At 56.0% G+C, this 18,270-nt stretch overlaps 1 protein-coding gene across 22 annotated transcripts in view; it reads left to right on the top strand.

Moving 5' to 3' along the window:
* The window catches only part of AKT2 (AKT serine/threonine kinase 2), a 117,786-nt gene extending 99,695 nt beyond the window's left edge, over positions 1-18,091 (top strand). For 20 of the 22 annotated variants that reach the window (XM_024351378.3, XM_024351377.3, XM_024351374.3 and 17 more), the window contains 10 exons: positions 7,823-7,976; positions 8,441-8,572; positions 10,414-10,479; positions 11,550-11,618; positions 12,433-12,555; positions 14,056-14,184; positions 14,337-14,551; positions 15,091-15,178; positions 15,285-15,387; positions 16,480-18,091. In XM_024351378.3, the coding sequence (XP_024207146.2) occupies positions 7,823-7,976; positions 8,441-8,572; positions 10,414-10,479; positions 11,550-11,618; positions 12,433-12,555; positions 14,056-14,184; positions 14,337-14,551; positions 15,091-15,178; positions 15,285-15,387; positions 16,480-16,559 (1,159 nt within the window). In that variant the 3' untranslated portion in view covers positions 16,560-18,091. The remainder of the gene's footprint in view (positions 1-7,822; positions 7,977-8,440; positions 8,573-10,413; positions 10,480-11,549; positions 11,619-12,432; positions 12,556-14,055; positions 14,185-14,336; positions 14,552-15,090; positions 15,179-15,284; positions 15,388-16,479) is intronic. The other 2 variants (XM_054674199.1, XM_063800748.1) reach the window with 1 other exon arrangement.
* Positions 18,092-18,270: the final 179 nt, after the last annotated feature.

The following is an 18,270-nucleotide window of genomic DNA, read 5'->3' as shown; positions in this document are numbered from 1 at the left end:
GATTCTCACGCCTCAGCCTCCTGAGTAGCTGGGATTACAGGCACGCGCCACCATGCCTAGCTCATTTTGTATTTTTAGTAGAGATGGGGTTTCTCTCATGTTGGTCAGGCTGGTCTCGAACTCCTGACCTCAGGTGATACGCCCGCCTCGGCCTCCCAAAATGCTGGGATTACAAGCGTGAGCCACCGTGCCTGGCCTTGATGTAAATCTTATCATGTATTTTCTCTGCTTAGAACTCTGAATGGCTTTCAGTCCCACTCAGAGTAAACTCCAAGGTCCGTGCTGTGTCCTGCAGAGTCCTGTATGATCCAGCGACCTCTCCAGAAGCATTTCCTACCACAAGCACCCTCACTTAGCCACGTGTCTCCTTGCTGTTCCTTAAACATGCCTAGCACATCTCTTGCCCGAGGGCCTCAGCGCTTGCTGTCGTGTTTGTCTAAGGCCTTCTTCCCTGAGATGCCATCACAGCTCTCCCCGACTCCACGAGGTCTCTGCCCCAGTGTTGCCGCCCCAGTGCGTCCTGCCCTGCCTCCCTTCTCTGTCTTGCCCTTCCCCAGCTGTGCTTTTCTTCATAGCACCTGTCCACCAAGTGGGACATTTATATTTATGTATGTATCTGGCACACAAATGGGTGTTCAGTAAATGTTTGTTGGATGAATAAAAAATAATTAAATTCTCTGAGCTAGATCCTGTTCCGAGGACTTTTCATATATTAACTTATTTTCTCCTCACAAGGCAGACTATCTGTGCACAGGGAGGGCCCCAGATGCCCTCCAGCTGTAAATGCCCCTCTAGGTCGGGGAAGTGATGGTTAGGGGAGAGTCCCCACAGTCAGCCGTCACTCCTGAAGCGGTGAGGACGGGCTTGTGCATGAAGGACAGCCCTGCCACCTCTGCTTCGCCGAGCTTCTCTCTGGGGTGCCCCACAGGATGGCCCAGGGCTGGGGTCCAGGCCCTGGATTCAGGCCAGCTGCCATGTCTCTCCCTCAGTGGGGCTCAGTTCCCTGGCCGTCATGAGGTGCAGAGGAGGAAGTAAACGTGAAGGCACTGGCGCAGGGCCTGCCCATGGCAGCTTTGGCACACGCAGCGCTGGTACCTTTCTTACCTCTGTCTCCTCTGCCACCAGCATCTCTTTCCTGGAGGATGCCGGGGTCTCCTCTCACTGCCCCCAGTCTGTAGCCCACACAGCAGCTACTGACTTAAAACAGAAATTTGGAGCCTGTTCCCCCCTGACTAAAACCCTTCAGCGACTTCCTGTGGTGCTGAGGATGAGACCCAGATCTCTAACATGGTGGCACGTAGAGGCCGGAGCGGTCTGGGCATGCTCTCCTCCCTGTCCTCATCTCCTCCACTCCTCCCTGTCCTCATCTCCTCCACTCCTCCCTGTCCTCATCTCCTCCACTCCTCCCTGTCCTCATCTCCTCCACTCCTCCCTGTCCTCATCTCCTCCACTCCTCCCTGTCCTCATCTCCTCCACTCCTCCCTGTCCTCATCTCCTCCACTCCTCCCTGTCCTCATCTCCTCCACTCCTCCCTGTCCTCATCTCCTCCACTCCTCCCTGTCCTCATCTCCACTCCTCCCTGTCCTCATCTCCTCCACTCCTCCCTGTCCTCATCTCCTCCACTCCTCCCTGTCCTCATCTCCTCCGCTCCTCCCTGTCCTCATCTCCTCCGCTCCTCCCTGTCCTCATCTCCTCCGCTCCTCCCTGTCCTCATCTCCTCCGCTCCTCCCTGTCCTCATCTCCTCCGCTCCTCCCTGTCCTCATCTCCTCCGCTCCTCCCTGTCCTCATCTCCTCCACTCCTCTCTGTTGGCTCCAGCCATTCTGGCACCTGTGTGCCTTCCACAGACACCCCAGCTTGCTCCTGCCCTGGGGTCTTTGCCACGCAGTTCCCTCTGCCTGGGTTCCTTTCCCTCCCAATCCCCTGCCTCCTTCCCTCCATTTCATTTATTTCATAGCTGTGTGCCAAGGGCCTGTTCTAGGCACTGGGGATGGCCATTGTTCAGGTCCTGGTTTAAACGTCATCTCCTCAGGCCTCCCCTCACTGCCCTCTGAGAAGGATTCTCCCTGTTTGGCCCCCGCCTTGGAGCTTCTACACACTTGTCCTCCCCTTGAGGTCAGGAGCCCTGATGGGCTTGTCCCCTGCTGCATCCGCAGTGCCCTGAACAAGCCTGGTGCACAGAAATGCTCCACATTTGCAGGCCGGCTGGGTGAACTCTCATGACAGCCTTCTGAGACCTCACTGTGCTGGGCACCGCTCTCAGCACTTTATGTCTAGTGTCTCATTTCACCCTGATAGGACCCTCTAGTGCCTCACCCACCGAGGCACAGGAAGGGCATACAACCTGCCCAGTGTTGCCTGCAGGAAGGGGCAGAGCTGGGATCCACGTCCAGGCCATCCCCCAGAGCCTGTCCTCTCACCCACTGTGAGGTCCCCAGCTGGTACGGAAGGCAGGCAGCGCATTGGGTGGCAATGACCCCACAGCTCCTGGCCCAGAGCCTATGCTTGCCCCGTACTGTGCCCTTCCCAGTGTTGGCATGGCGAACGTGGCTCCCCCATGTCCCTCCCCTGGCCCTGAGCCCAAATGAGGATGAGAAGGTTCCAGAAAATACCGATGGGGGACGTGCTCTTGGAGGTAGAAGTGCCTGGGCACTTCTTGTGTCCCTGGCCTCTGTCGGTGGGCAGATGAGCCTCTCTGTGCTTCGGTCTTGTCATTTTAGCCTGAAGTGAATGGCAGTACCTACTACACAGGGTTGCTGGGAGGGCGACAGGAGTCCTCCACCATAACGCACAGTGGTACCAGCCTCTGCAAGTGGAAGGTGTTCGTGGGACTGCTGTTGAGTGGCAGGGGTGGGGGCCCCTCTCTGAAAGGCGGGTGCAGATCATGGCTTCCGAGGAGAGTTCTTCCTTCGCTTTGCCCGTGGGCTCCCTGGCTGGGCGTCCCATGAGCCTTCCCTAGAGAGGGTCCCTGCTTTACCCTCCTGAGTCTCGTGTAGCTTTCAGCGCTTCACTGAGGCTCAGGGACAGGCGGGTGGTGCTAAGGAGGAGTAGGCTGTGCACAGGTGAGTGCCAGCTCTGCCACATCCCTGCTGTGTGACCTTCACAGGTGACTCCACCTCCATGTGCCTCAGTCCCCACAGCAGAAATGCTGGCTCTTGAGAATTGCAGTGCTCTTGAGAATCAAGCGAGGTGGTGTCTGGAGCTAGCCACTCAGTGCTGTTATTTTTACAGTCCTGGTTTACCCAGGGGCTCTCCTCTGGGGGCTAGAAGATACTTGAGGCCCAGCTTCATGGGGAGCTCCCCTTTGCCCCAGACGCCATGTTGCAAACCCTTGAGAAGGATCCTGGACAGAGGCCCTTGCTTTTCGTCTGGAATTCCGAGTGCTGCAACCTTGCAACTTTGGTCCAGTTAGAATTGGATCGGAAGCTAGTCAGGCAGCAGGCGAGCCCCAGTTACTCCCAGATAACCTCCTGCATCGCTGTGGTTTCTGGAGCTTTCTGTAGGGTGGGCAGTGGGAGCCAAGGTAGGTGGGGTAGGCCCGCCCCTGCGAGTGTCTTCGGCACCCTCCCTTCCACCCAGCCCTGTGCGCGGTGCTCTGCGCCCACAGCCCACCAACCTCTTAGCCCCAGGCCCTGGTGGAGGGGAGAGCTGGGAGGGCTGAGCTCGTCCAGGTGGCAGAGCCACTCTTGGAGCCCCAGCTGGGGTGGGTCCAGGGCCTGTGCTCCTGATTCCCATCCGGAGTAGCCTCCCAGAGCTGCTTCTGGGCTGGTGGTGTGGCAGTGCCATCCTTCATGTATTCGGGTTCTCTCCACAGAGGGACCATCTGTGTTCTCTCCACCCCTGTCTTTGAAAACAAAGATGATACCACGCTGTACATCTTAGTCTGCAATCTGCCATCTTCACGTGACAGTCTTTCAAGATCTTTACATATGAGAGACATATTTTCCTTTTTAATATCTTCACTGTATCTCTTAGGAGATCTGTGATTTTTTTTTCCCCAATCCGCCATCATTTACTCAGAGTCAGCATTAAAAAAATTTAAAATTTGTGAGAGGACAACTATGTCTGATAAAGCATGTCATGGAAGGCTGGGCACAGCAGCTCACACCTGTAATCCCAGCACTTGGGGAGACCGAGGCAGGCAGATCATGAGGTCAAGAGATCGAGACCATCCTGGCCAACATGGTGAAACCCTGTCTCTACTAAAAATACAAAAATTAGCTGGGCATGGTGGCGGGTGCCTGTAGTTCCAGCTACTCTGGAGGCTGAGGCAGGAGAATCGCTTAAACCTGGGAGCCACTGCACTCCAGCCTGGCAACAAAGCGAGACTCTGTCTCCAAAAACAAAAAGAAACAAAAAAGAAAAAAGCCTGTCATGGAATGGGCTCCTGCCCCGCCCCCGCCCCCCGCTTTTTTTTTTTTTTTTTTTTTTGAGAAACAGGAATATTAGTGTAGGGTTTGGGAATTAGGCTGTAATTTGTTCCTAAGGGGGCATGGGTTAAAGCAAGTTGAGAAATACTGGCTTGAGATGTTGGGCCAGGGAGTGCAGAAGCCAACACTGCTCTGCCTGGGTGTGCACCAGGGCTCAGCGCGTGCTCTGCCCGGGTCTGCACTGGGCCCTGCTGCGCCCTGGCCCTGGGGCCACTTGGACTTTGGCTGCCTCACTCTTTCATTACCCAAGTATCTACTGAGTATCCACCATGAGTTCTGGGGGCAGAACTGTGTTCAAAGCAGGTGGAAATCTCTGCCTCCGTGGGGTGGACATAGATGGGTTATGGGGACTCCAGTCTCTGAGTGGGTGGGGAGGGCAGCGTGCCTTTTGTGATTCCAGCTACCGAGCCTGGAGCAACTGCTGTTTTTCTGGAATCTGTTTTTTTAATCTGTGCCCCAGTTCCTCCTTCATAATGGGTGGGAGTAGGGATAGTTGATGATAGCAAGTGCTTCCCATTTGTTATTAGAGGCTGTTCCTTTCCTTCAACTCCCAGTTCCCCTCCCTTGGAGGCAGGCAGGGCTCCAGGATCATGACTTCTCTTCTAGAGATGTTTGTGCCTATGTGAGCATGTGTCTGCAGAAGTTCATTATTTTCTAACTTAGGAGCACAGAACTGTATACTGTTCTTCACCTTCCTTAATTTTGAAATTTTTTTATAAAGGCGTGGTCTTCTTATGTTGTCCAGGCTGGTCTGGAATTCCTGGGCTCAAGCAGTCCTCCAGCCTCTGCCTCCCAAATTGCAGGGATTACATGAGTGAGCTACCTTGCCCAGCCCTGCACCTTCCTTTTTCTCTTAAGAAGTCTCAGATCATCCCAAGTCAGCATACAGACCTGCCTCAATCTTTCCCCCAGCTGCAGAATGTCTCATTGCACAGATGCCTCACAGGCATTCTACCTCACGACAGCCTGTGTATTAAACACTGCTGTGATATTTCATCAAATCGAAGGCGCTGTCATTGGGGAGGCACCCTGTTTCATTTAGTGCCAAGAAAAAGGCGTGCCCAGTTAAATCAAGACAGACCCCAACTGTGAGATTAATCTGCATTCCAGCAGTGTCAAAATGTGGAAGAGGGTGCGTTGTGGGATGGATGGGAATAGAAGTAGTTTCGCGTGGTACACCAGGAAACGAGACTGGGGAGGAATACAGCCCAGCAGGGTGTCCCGGCTTGGATTTTGAAGCCCAGTCCCAGCCACACTTGTTCCCTGCGTGACCTTGGGTAGGGGCCCCAGTGCCTCAGGAACACAGGAGCAGTGACACTTGCCCTGGGGCGGGGGCCATCCTGGAAAATGCTGTGAAGGGCTGGCTGCACTCCCTGTGGCTTATTTAAATCACTGGGATTTGAGAGGTTGTGTGATTACACTCTCTGAATTTTCTTATTCTTAGTGAACATTTTATTTTTCTTGTTGGTCATATGGGTATTTTCTAGATACAAGCAAAATACACAGGGGGTTCAAAATGCGTTGGGTTGAAACACCTAATTGCAATGTGGTCAAAAATGGGGGATGTGGACAATTTGGTGTAATTCAGCCTAATATATTTTTCATTTTGGTCTCTGGTCATTTTCACTTATTAGGCAGAACAGTTTGTAAGTATCCAAAAAAAATTATTTTCTTTTTTTTTTGCTGATTGCAGTGGTATGATCATGGCTCACTGCAGCCTCCACCTCCTGGGCTCAAGCAGTTCTCCCACCTTAGCCCCCTGAGTAGCTGAGACCACAGGCATGTGCCCCCACACCTGGCTAATTTTTTATCTTTGGTCTCTACAAAATGGGTATCCATGTTGCCTAGGCTGGTCTCAAACTCCCAGATGCAAGCCATCATCCCGTCTCAGTCTCCCAAAGTGCCGGGATTGCAGGTGTGAGCCACCGAGCCCAGCCCAAAGACAGTTCTCTCCCAGCAAGTTCTAAACCATGAGTGACAGAACTAGTTTATTGTTCTTTATTTTATTATTATTATTATTATTTTATTATTATTTTGGGATGGAGTCTCGCACTGTTGTCCAGGCTGGAGTGCAGTGGCGTGATCTTGGCTCACTGCAACCTCCGCCTCCCGGGTTCAAATGATCCTCTTGCCTCAGCCTCCCAAGTAGCTGGGATTACAGGCGCCCGTCACCACGCCCGGCTAATTTTTTGTATTTTTAGTAGAGACTGGGTTTTACTATGTTGGCCAGGCTGGTCTTGAACTCCTGACCTCAAGTGATCCTCCACCTCGGCCTCCCAAAGTGCTGGGATTACAGGCTTGAGCCATTGCACCTGGCCTGTTTTTATTTTTTATTTTTGTTTTTTAAAAACTTTTTAAGAGATGGGTCTTGCTTTGTTGCCTAGGCTGGTCTTGAACGCTTCGGCTCAAGCACTTGGTCCACCTCGGCCTCCCAAAATGCTGGGATTACAGGTGTGAGCCACAGTGCTTAGCCTCTAGTTAACTGTTCTTAAACCAGGCTCCCTTCTGCTGGGACCTACTTCTTGTCCACCAGCTTCTCTCCTCTACATCCCTGGGCTGCCAGGACCTCTGTCCCTGCCATGCAGACTCCCTGCTCCCAGTGGACTGTCCCCTCCAGGGAGTCCTGCGGGCCAGCTCTTGCCTTGCAATGTCTTCAGCTCATTTGGCTAATGAATGCTGCTTCTTACTCTTGGTTTAACTTTACAAAACATTGGTAACTTATAAACTTGAGCTTGTCATTTGTTTCGAAGAATTCACAGGAGCACTGTCTGTCCCTCATTCAAGGCTCAGGGTGGTGGCTCATTTTCAAGGGGCTGTGAAAAGAGAGGGTCACTCCTTTTTGATCATTTCCCTGCTGCCTGGCTTCAAATGGCCCTCAGGCCGGTCACTTTAGGGAAATTGGTGATCGCTCTTGGTATTCCACTTTTTTTTTTTTTTTGAGACGGAGTCTCGCTCTGTCACCAGGCTGGAGTGCAGTGGTGCGATCTCTGCTCACTGCACCCTCCGCCTCCCGGGTTCAAGCAATTCTTCTGCCTCAGCCTCCTGAGTAGCTGGGATTATAGGCGAATGCCACCCCTGACTAATTTTTGTATTTTTAGTAGAGACGGGGTTTCACCCTGTTGGCCAGGCTGGTCTCGAACTCCTAACCTTGTGATCCATCCGCCTCAGCCTCCCAAAGTGCTGGGATTATAGGCATGAGCCACCGCGCCTGGCGTGGAATTTCACTCAGGTCCCTTCAGCTCTCTCTGGTTCTGACAGATCTTGCCCAAATTCCCATGGTTACGTGGTCATTTGCTTGCCTGTTGCTGGGGGTGGCTGGGAGGTGGCACTCAGCTGTTCGACTCTGAGGCCCAGGACTCCTGGCTCCTGGGACTCATGTGTGTCCCTGCACAGGGAGGAATGGATGCGGGCCATCCAGATGGTCGCCAACAGCCTCAAGCAGCGGGCCCCAGGCGAGGACCCCATGGACTACAAGTGTGGCTCCCCCAGTGACTCCTCTACGGCTGAGGAGATGGAAGTGGCGGTCAGCAAAGCACGGGCTAAAGTGGTAAGTGCTGGGAGCAGGGGTGGGGCTGCCAGCCTGCGGTGCCCCCACCCCTAGTGCTGGCCTGCTCTCCTTGGTTTCCATAACACAGTTCAGGGGGCTCAGCTGAGAGACAAGGCTGCCCTGCAGGGTGGGGTGATTTCAGGTGGCAGGTGCCCTAGGGTGTGCTCCATGCCCGTAGGGGAGGGAGCAACCTTGGGTGGACCCACTGCAGGTTCGTCCTGGGAGTTGGTGAAGACCTGGCTACCCCCACGTCAGAGCCCAGCCCTCCCAAGGCCCTGTGCCTGCAGAGCCTGGTCTGAAGGCCGCTTCAGAACACACAGTTGCTGCCCAGAGCCTCCCTTCCTGCTCCAGCCTAAGCCGTTTGGCAACAGTGTCTTTTGGTTTTCCTCTTTCTTTTGTTAAAATTTCCTCCCACGGGCCATGAGCCAGGCGCTGACTGCCCCCACTCTCCCTGTCCCTGGCAGACCATGAATGACTTCGACTATCTCAAACTCCTTGGCAAGGGAACCTTTGGCAAAGTCATCCTGGTGCGGGAGAAGGCCACTGGCCGCTACTACGCCATGAAGATCCTGCGGAAGGAAGTCATCATTGCCAAGGTGCGTGCCCCGGGAATTGCGCTCGCGGGCCTCTGTGGGGGCTGCGGTCTGGAGCCTGACCCTGAGGCCTGGACGCTTACCCGTGCTTTCTGCTGCTGTGGGCTTATTTCCCCCACAAATTCCCCCTAGTCAGAAAAGGGGGAGCCTGAGGCCCAGAGAGGAGCAGCAGGCCTTGCTGCTGAGTCCCCACCTCCACCCTCTGGTAGGGGCTGGGGGTGCCTGTGGAGAGAGCGAGCCTCGGGGCCCCACCCAGCAGGTACTGTCAAGGGAGGCTGGGGCCTGTTGGGGAGGACGTCGCTGTTGGGGAGGCCCGGGCTTTGCTCAGGGTATCCCAGGTGGAGGCCGGGCCAGGAATGGAATTCTACTTTTTCCCTTATTTCAATTTTTTGTAGTGGAAGATTCCAAAGACATTCAAAAATTTAAAAAGAAAATAAATATTACGGACCCCCATGTAGCCATTGTCCAGTTTAACCAGTTATCAGCGTTTAGCCAGCCTTGTTTCCTTAGCTCTGCCTGTCCCTCTTGTTCTGGAATACTTTAAGGCCTGTCCTAGACAACATGTCACTTCACTCATCCATACTTGAACATGTGTCCTGACAGATGAAGACTGTAAAGAATATAATCATGTGGTGCTGCCATCAGAGCCAACCAAATCAGCTGTTCATTCCTGATGTGACGATTGGGCCTAAGGCAGCCTTCCTCAGCCTCAGCACTGTTAACATTTTGGGACAGATGGTTCTGTGCTGTAGGGGCAGCCCTGTGCATTGTAGGGTTTTAGCAGCACCCCTGGCTTCTACCCACTAAAGCCAATAGTAGCTCCCCAAGTTGTGACAATCAAAAATGACTTTGGGGTTGGGCGCCGCCACAGCTCACGCCTGTAATTCCAGCACTTTAGAAGGCTGAGGTGGGAGGATCGCTTGAGCCCAGGAGTTCGAGACCAGCCTGGGCAACAAAGCAAGACCCTGTCTCTATAAAAATAAAAATAAATTAGCTGGGCATAGTGGCGTGCACCTGTAGTCCCAGCTGCTCAGGAGGCTGAAGTGGGAGGATCAATTGAGCCTCAGAGGTTGAGGCTGTAGTGACCCACGTTCACACCACTGCACTCCAGCCTGGGCGACAGAGCCAGACCCCCAGCTAAAAAAAAAAAAGACTTCAGACATTCTCAGGTGTCCCCTGGGGATAAACTTGTCCCAGGGAGAGCCTGTGTTCAGGTTGCTGCAGGTGGCCCCAGATTTTTGGAACCACTCCTGGTGGTTCTGCTGTACAGTCAGGTACCAAATTAGAACCTGAATTAGAGTCACCCAAAGGGCTTGTGAGACAGTGCTGGGCCCACCCCGAGTTTCTGACTCAGTGGGCCTGGGGGTAGGTCCCAGGAACTTGCATTGCTGCCAGTTCCCAGGCGGTGCTGAGGTGCTGTGTGGGGACCACACCATGAAGCACTGTTCTGCTGTCTAGAGCTTTGTTAGGTCCGGTTCCTTCTTTGGGCAAGAACGCTTTCTAGGTGGGACTTCCCACAGCCTGTGGTGGCACCTTGGGGCTCTCGTGATGTCTGTTTGTCTCCCTTGCAGGGACGTCACAGGTATCTTGCCCCTAGCAGCCTGGTCCTTACATTGTGACATTCCTGCTGACTTTTCACCTGTGGCTTTGAGAGCCACTGATGATCCTCGTCTGGGTCTGCTATTTGCTGAGGGTTTGCAGGCTTTCACTTTTCACTCCTGTGATTTTCTGCATTTATGGCTGGGAATGGAATTGCATTTCACAAGGCCTTGCTCACCTTCGTCGGGGCGGGGTGGGCAGGCGTGGTGTTGCCCACCAGCCCCTCACCCGCAGTCTGTCTGCAGGATGAAGTCGCTCACACAGTCACCGAGAGCCGAGTCCTCCAGAACACCAGGCACCCGTTCCTCACTGTGAGTTGCCCTCCCCTTCCCAGACAGTGTGAGGCCAGCCTTTGGACAGAGCTCAGAGAGAGAGCCCAAATTTTCTGCTACAAAGCACAGTCTTGGGGTAGGCCAGGCAGGCAGGGCAAGGTGTTGCTGCGCCCTGCCAAGTCATCCGAACCAAGACATGTGGTGGGGGTGAGCAGGCTCGGGGAGTGGGAGGGTGACAGCTTCTTCATAGATGGTGGCTTCATGTAAGCATTTGAACTAACTGAAGATACCACATTATTTGATGGCTGCTGTCTCTATGAGTTAGGAGCACTTAGCCCAGCTGGTTGAAGTGGAAACATTATTTTTCTTGTTTTTGTTTTCAGATATGCTCATAGAAGCAGATGTGTTAGCATTGTGTTGTCTGTCAGCCTGGACTGAGTAGATGCCTGTTTGGGCTGCAGTCTCCATCAAGGCCAGTGGCCACCAGTTAAATGGACTAGATTGAGGATGGCTTATGTATCATTTCTTTATCTCAGTTGCTGTCCAGGTATCCTATTAAGCCACAGTACTTTTTCAAATAAAATCTTATGAGGTACCTCAGTGCAGAAAACAGAGTAGTTGAGTTGTCATGAGCTGAAGGACCCCCTGGTGGGAGTCTCTGAGGAACTCTCTGTAGATCTCCTTAGTGCAGTGGAGAACTACTGTTTGTTGACTGACAGCCTGTCCATCCTGTCATTGAAGTTGGCTCCCAAGCCTTTGCCACTCCCAGCCACAGCAGAATCACTTGTGTGTGTAAGTTGAACACATTTTACTGTAAAAACAAGAGCCCTGGTTGCTCAGAACAGTTCTAGTTCTCCCCTGGCTGTGCCTGATGGAGGCAGAGGACAAGATGGTTCAGCATGTAACCCTTTCCTACCACAGAGCCATGCCTTCACTTAATGCCCCAAAAGGTGCAGCCGGTATGTGAACCCCATCTGGCTGACTCCTGGGGGCCCCAGCCAGGGCAGGGTGTGTGTGTGCAGAATAAGCAGGGCCAGGGCCCCGCCCTGGCATGGCTCAGCAGAGCCCTCCTCCCTCCCACCTCCCACCCTGCTGCCTTCATCCCCCAGGCGCTGAAGTACGCCTTCCAGACCCACGACCGCCTGTGCTTTGTGATGGAGTATGCCAACGGGGGTGAGGTGAGCCGCAGCTGCCTTGACTTTGCCCTCTGGGGCCTCCTTCTTTAGGGTGGGGCGGGATGGAGAGGAGCTGTGGGTGAGGTGGAAGGGTGGAGGGAAATGTCAATGTCATCTTGTGCCCCTCTCCCTTGAGGCAGGCGGCTTCGTCTCCATTTTGGGGGGGCAGTCATTGAGGCTCAGAGAGGTTAAGTGGCTTGCCCAAGTTTACACAGCTAGTGAGTGGGTGGGTCAGGTCCAAATCAGTCCAGAGAGGTGTGGAGAGGGCTGTGGGGCGATAGCACTGGGAAGGATGGTCTTAAAGTCCCCAGAGAAAGTGCCCAAGGGTTAAAACCTAGCAGCCCTCCGTTCCCATGTCCTCCCGAAGTGGATTCCCGCAGCCGCTCAGCTTCCCCTTACAGAGTCGCCTCACTTTTGTCACCCACTCCTTGCCTCGCGCCTTCTCTGTGCAGTGGTTGGCACACCTGCATTGGGATGCGTGGTTTGCTCATCTGTCCGATCTGGGCTTGCCCATGGCCTATTGTTACTTGGTCATGACGTGTGCTTCTTTTTGCCTCCATGCCATCCTCCCTCCTGTCTCGGATGTCTCTCCCATACCCTCTCATGGGTGCCTCCTGGCGGACCCTCGCCCTTCCCCCCCAGCTCTGTGTCACTTGTGAGCTTCTGCACTCTGCCTTGATTGGTCCCTCTAGCTGTCACTTGCTGGTTCATGACACAGGTGTCACCACATCACTGCGCTGGGGCAGGGGGTTGGGAAGGTGAGGGCAGGTGGGTGGGCTGGGGCCTGACCTCCTCTCCCCACCCCTTCCTCCTGCAGCTGTTCTTCCACCTGTCCCGGGAGCGTGTCTTCACAGAGGAGCGGGCCCGGTTTTATGGTGCAGAGATTGTCTCGGCTCTTGAGTACTTGCACTCACGGGACGTGGTATACCGCGACATCAAGGTTAGTGGCAGGGTGTGCACCAGGCTGACCTGTGGCATGCACACCACATGGGACTCACACTGGGGAGGTTGGGCTGAGCTTCTGCCCTCATTCGCCAGGCTCCCCACCAAGGTCCAGGGTGGTGGTTCTGTAGCAAGCTGCCCCAAGTAGGGACCTTTCCAAGCCTCCCATGAGCACTCCTAGGCCGCTAGTGGAGTGTGAACTGGCACAATACCTACTTTATTTTTATTTATTTATTTATTTATTTATTTTTGAGGAGTCTTACTCTGTTGAGTGCAGTGGTGTGATCTCAGCTCGCTGCAACCTCTGCCTCCCGGGTTCAAGCGATTGTCCTGCCTCAGCCTCCCAAGTAGTTGGGATTACAGGTGCCCGCCACCATGCCCAGCTAATTTTTGTATTTTTAGTAGAGACGGGGTTTCATCATATTGGCCAGGCTGGTCTCAAACTCCTGACCTCGTGATCCACCCACCTCAGCCTCCCAAAGTGCTTGGATTACAGGCATGAGCCCCCGCGCCCGGCCACGTTTAGAAGATAGTTTGGCAGTGTCCACCAAAGCTGAGCACCAGCCATCTGCCCTAGCTGTGTGCACAGGAGAAGTGGGGACACACACTCACCTTAGAAAGTGTCCCCCTCACTCAGCAGCAGGACTCACTCTAGCCCCAACTGGAACAACCCAAGTATCCACTGTGAGAGGAACAGTCAGATCCACTGTGGAGTGTTCTCACAGTGGGGCGCCACACAGCAGTTAGGAATGAGCTACAGCTACACACGACAGTGTGGACGCGTCTCATAGGCTAATGTCGAGGGAAAGCTGCACAGAGGAGGTGAGTCCACAGTTCACAGGTGTGTCTGTGTGCAGTGGTACAGATGGGAAGTAGAGGTTAATTCTTGTGGGGGATGGTCAGTAACCGGGAGGGGCACACAGGGCCTTCCAGGGGGAGATGCCACCTCAGCCTCGCAAGTAGCTGGGACTATAGGTGTGTGCCACCATGCCTGGCCAATTTTTTTTTTCATATTAAGAAATATGGAGATGGGGTCTCGCTGTGTTGCCCAGGCTGGTCTCAAACTCGTGGGTTCAAGCAATCCTGCCACCTAAGTCCCCCAAATTGCTGGGATTACAGGTGTGAGCCACTTTGCCTGGCTGCATATTTCATAATTAAAGGACAAAAAGTCTAGAAAAAAAGAATAGAAGAAAGCTAGTGCCCCCACGTTCGAACTTAAGAACCGCAGTTCACAATGGGGACGGTGGGTGGACAGGGCCTGGCTCTCGGCTCTCCCTGCCCAGCTGTTCCCAGGTACCCTGGGGGTGGGCCAGGGGGTGGGGAGGGTTGTATCTGGCCTCTCTCTGAGCCTCAGAGGGTGAGGCTGTGTGTGCTGGGCCCAGCCTGGCATGGGAGGGTTGATGTCCAGGAGCCCCGGGCATCTTTCCCTGGAAGGAAAGGCTGGGGTGGCAGGAAGCCTTGGGAGCATGCGCCTGAGATCCGTTGACTTTTCCAACAGCTGGAAAACCTCATGCTGGACAAAGATGGCCACATCAAGATCACTGACTTTGGCCTCTGCAAAGAGGGCATCAGTGACGGGGCCACCATGAAAACCTTCTGTGGGACCCCGGAGTACCTGGCGCCTGAGGTGTCTGGGGTTGGCGGGGGTAGGAACGTGTGAGGCCAAGGGTAGGGGGATCCCCCAGACCTGTGTGTTTCCAGCCCAGATGCCCTGAGGGCAGGACTGTGATGCCAGCCTCAGGGCCACGGGCCCAGCCCTCATTTCTCCTCCATCCTCAGGTGCTGGAGGACAATGACTATGGCCGGGCCGTGGACTGGTGGGGGCTGGGTGTGGTCATGTACGAGATGATGTGCGGCCGCCTGCCCTTCTACAACCAGGACCACGAGCGCCTCTTCGAGCTCATCCTCATGGAAGAGATCCGCTTCCCGCGCACGCTCAGCCCCGAGGCCAAGTCCCTGCTTGCTGGGCTGCTTAAGAAGGACCCCAAGCAGAGGTGAGGGCTGGCGTCGGCCCTGCCTAGCCCAGCGCCAGCTGCTGCCACTGTCCCTGCGGCCTGGAGGGGGCAGCGTCCACAAGGGCGCTCGCTTGTAGGGTCGCAGTGTGTCGTCCCCACACAGCCCCTGAAAATGTCCACAGTGGCACTTAGGGAGTGCTCCCCCCAGGGCAGGCCCATCCTTGACACTGCCTTATTTTATGGGGACACTGAGGAACAGGGCATCCTCTGGGCCTGGCTGGGGCCGCCAAACCATATGTGGCAGAGCCAGGATAGGAACGGAGCCTGCCCTACTAACTCCCTTTCTGGACTCAGGGTAAGGCCAGGCAGTGAGGACACGTGGGTCCGGGTTGCTGACTCCCTGGCTCTGACTCTGGGCACGTGAGCTCCCTCCCTGAGCCTCGGTTTCCTCCTCTGTGAAGTGGTTTGTGGTCAAGACAGAATCATTAAGGGCCATACAGGGCCTGCCTACGCCGAAAGCCCGTCTGCCCGAACCCAGCTGCTCCGGGAGGCAGGTGCTGACGGCCGTCTCTGCACAGGCTTGGTGGGGGGCCCAGCGATGCCAAGGAGGTCATGGAGCACAGGTTCTTCCTCAGCATCAACTGGCAGGACGTGGTCCAGAAGAAGGTGAGCCCCACTGCTTGCCCCAGCAGGACCCTCGCCCACTCGTGGTGACCTTGGTTGAGGCCTCCTGGCCTCAGGGTCCCTGAGCCTGAGCTCCTCTCCTCCGTAGCTCCTGCCACCCTTCAAACCTCAGGTCACGTCCGAGGTCGACACAAGGTACTTCGATGATGAATTTACCGCCCAGTCCATCACAATCACACCCCCTGACCGCTGTGAGTGCCTGGGGCCCCCGTGCTGGTATGCCTGCCCCAGTGGTGGAGGGTTGGGGTCTGCTCTTAACTCACTTCTCAGGGAGGGCCCTCGAAGGCCCCACTTCATGTCTGGGAGATTTCCCCAAGGTCTGCTCTCAGGTCCTTTTGCTGTTGGTCCTCTTTGGACCTGGTGAGGCCACCAGGAGCCATCGACTGCAGCACGTTCTGGAGCTCAGTCGAGGGGCTCAGGGCAGGAGGCAGCCCGGTCCCTGAGCCTGGCTGGGTTCACTGCTTTACAGCTGTTTGGGTTCTTACTCTGAACTCAGCCCAGGGCTGGGCTATGCTGGGGACACAGCACTGATTGAGCTAGCCCTGGGCCCTGCCCTGGAAAGCTCCCAGCCCAGGTAGGGTGGGCGGCCTGGAGTGCTCAGGGCTAGGGCGTGGGAGGCCAGGGACTGGGGAATCCCAGAGGAAATATCTGACCTGGCCTGCAGTTAGGGAGGGCTTCCTAGAGGAGGAAGCAAACATGTCAGCTGGCCGGAGGAATGACGTGTGGGATGCCAGCAATGGGAGAAGCATGGCATAGCTAAGGACAGGCAGCAGCCAGGGAGATGGTGGTGAGAAGAGAGGGCATGGGGCTGGAGTGCAAGGGTCTGGGGGCCACTGGGAGGGGTGGGGACTGCTTGCATGGGGGGAGCCAGCCATGGAAGGGTTTCACACAGAGAGGGACAGGGTTCAAGCAGGCCTTTAGAAAGCCCCCCGGCTGCCCGTGGAGAATGGATGGGAGGGTGTGAGAGGCAGGCCAGGACAGGGCTCTGGGCTGGACTCTGGCATGGTGGTGTGTGGGCCAGAGAGAAGGTGGGAGGCTCAGAAGGCCCTGCCAGCTGTGGGGCGCATGGGCAAGGGCACAGGAAACTCCCAGGGGAGGCCGCCCGGGGCTCGGGTTTGGGGAGTGGGTCCGTGGCTGAGGGCCTCCATTGCGGAGGGATGGGCCTTTCCTGTCCTGTCCTGTGGGCAGCCCCCGCCAGCTGGGGCCGTTTCCCCAGGGAGTCTGGGCAGGTGTCCCAGGCCCTCTCCTGACTGGTCCTCCCCATCCACCTCTGCCGCCCACAGATGACAGCCTGGGCTTACTGGAGCTGGACCAGCGGACCCACTTCCCCCAGTTCTCCTACTCGGCCAGCATCCGCGAGTGAGCAGTCTGTCCACGCAGAGGACGCACGCTCGCTGCCATCACCGCTGGGTGGTTTTTTCCCCCTAACTTTTTACTTTGCCTTTTTGGTTTGTGTCCCCACCCCCACCTCCTCACCCCTTTTCCAGTTCTTCTTCAGGCCCCTCCCAGACGCACCCCAGCGGCCCCTGCAGCCCCTGCCTCCAGCCTCACCTTTGTGCCCAGACTCGCATTTGGAAGACTCCACCTCCCGCCCAGGCCTGGGCTGTTGGGCGGTTGGAGATTCAGGTTTTAATCCACACAAGCCCCAGTGAGGGGTGAAGCATGGCACCCGGGGCCTACCTGAGTTTCTGGCCTGGGTGTCGTGCTGGTGTCTGCCTCTGCGCTGCTGCATCTGGACGAAGGCTGCCTTCTGGTGGGACGCGACACCCGGCAGACAGTGGTGCTGCCTTCCAGGCCCCGTGGCCTAGGTTCGGAGTGGCCAGGCACGGGGCGGTCCAATCCCCCACCCGCTGTCCCCCTATGGGGGCAGAAAAGCAATAATGTCCAGGGGCAGGCAGGGGCCCTTGGGAGCTGCAGGGCTGGGGGTTAGGGCTGCTCCCTGGTGAATGGAGTCAGATCCTAGGATCTGTACCATGGGGAACCAGGAGTGGCCAGGCTGGGTGCCGCCTCCTGGTCCGGCCTCCTCCCCACCAAACTGTCCTCACCCTATGGATGAGGCAGGAGGAACATTTGGGGGCAAACCTGCCTGCCTCCCAGCCCCGTGCCTTACTAGGGCTTCCTTCCAGCTGGCCTTACCTCCCGCTGGACCCTGGGCCTGGCCTGGCCCCACTGGGGGGCTATGGGCTGGGCTCACCCTCTCCTCTGCGGGGGTGGAGGGGCACCAGCCTTGGCTGTTACAATCTTACACCGGACAGTATTGGGCTCCATGGACTTGGTCAGGGAGGGGTGGGGGTGGGCATCTCTGGTACCTATTGGGGTGGGGGGCCTCTGAGAAGGGAGGCTCCTAGGCCCCCCTCACCCCTCCCTCTTCCCAGGGCCCCACGTTCTGCAGCCTTAAGGTTGAACATGAGTGCACGTCCATGTCAGTGCTGTGGGACTCCTGTGCGTGCCTCGGACTGCGTGTGTCGGCGGGACGCAGGCACACGTGGGTGTGTGTGCATGTGTGTTTGTGTGAGGGCAGCATGTCCTCCAGTGTGCATGGTGTGTGGGCTTGGGCCCCATCCCTGGCCCGAGCATTTCATCCTGTGGGGGAGGGGTGCTGACCTAGTGGGAGGAGCCCCACCGTGATCCATGAGCTGCCCTGCCCACGCCTCCCCTCCCTGTAGCAACACCTCTGGGTGTTTGGAGTTTAGCTTTTGTGGGTTTGCTCTCCCTACCCCATCTCCTGTACTACACAGTTCATGGCAGGGTGGGGAGGGGTGGGGTTGGTTCGGGTGGGTGAGGGTCTTTTTCCTCTGTGTGCGATGTCGTTATCTGACAGTTCTCCGTCCCTACTGGCCTTTCTCCTCGTCTTCATATTTGTACGGTACAAGCAATAAAGACACTCATTTCAGACCAGGGCCCAGCCTGCACTCACGCCGGCCCAACCACTCTGGGCTTTGCCTTGGTGATGGAGTCGGACCCCTGGGCCCCAGCTCCTCCTGTACTAGCCGCTCCCTTCAGCAAGGAGGGCACTGAGCCGGGGCGTGGAGGTGAGAATGAGCTCAGGGTGAGGGCAGCTGGGGTGTGTGCAG

Source organism: Pan troglodytes, chromosome 20, assembly GCF_028858775.2.
Source record: "Pan troglodytes isolate AG18354 chromosome 20, NHGRI_mPanTro3-v2.0_pri, whole genome shotgun sequence".
Taxonomy (NCBI): domain Eukaryota; kingdom Metazoa; phylum Chordata; class Mammalia; order Primates; family Hominidae; genus Pan; species Pan troglodytes.
Note: the sequence above shows the minus strand (reverse complement) of the source record. Positions and strands in the feature narration are given on the sequence as shown.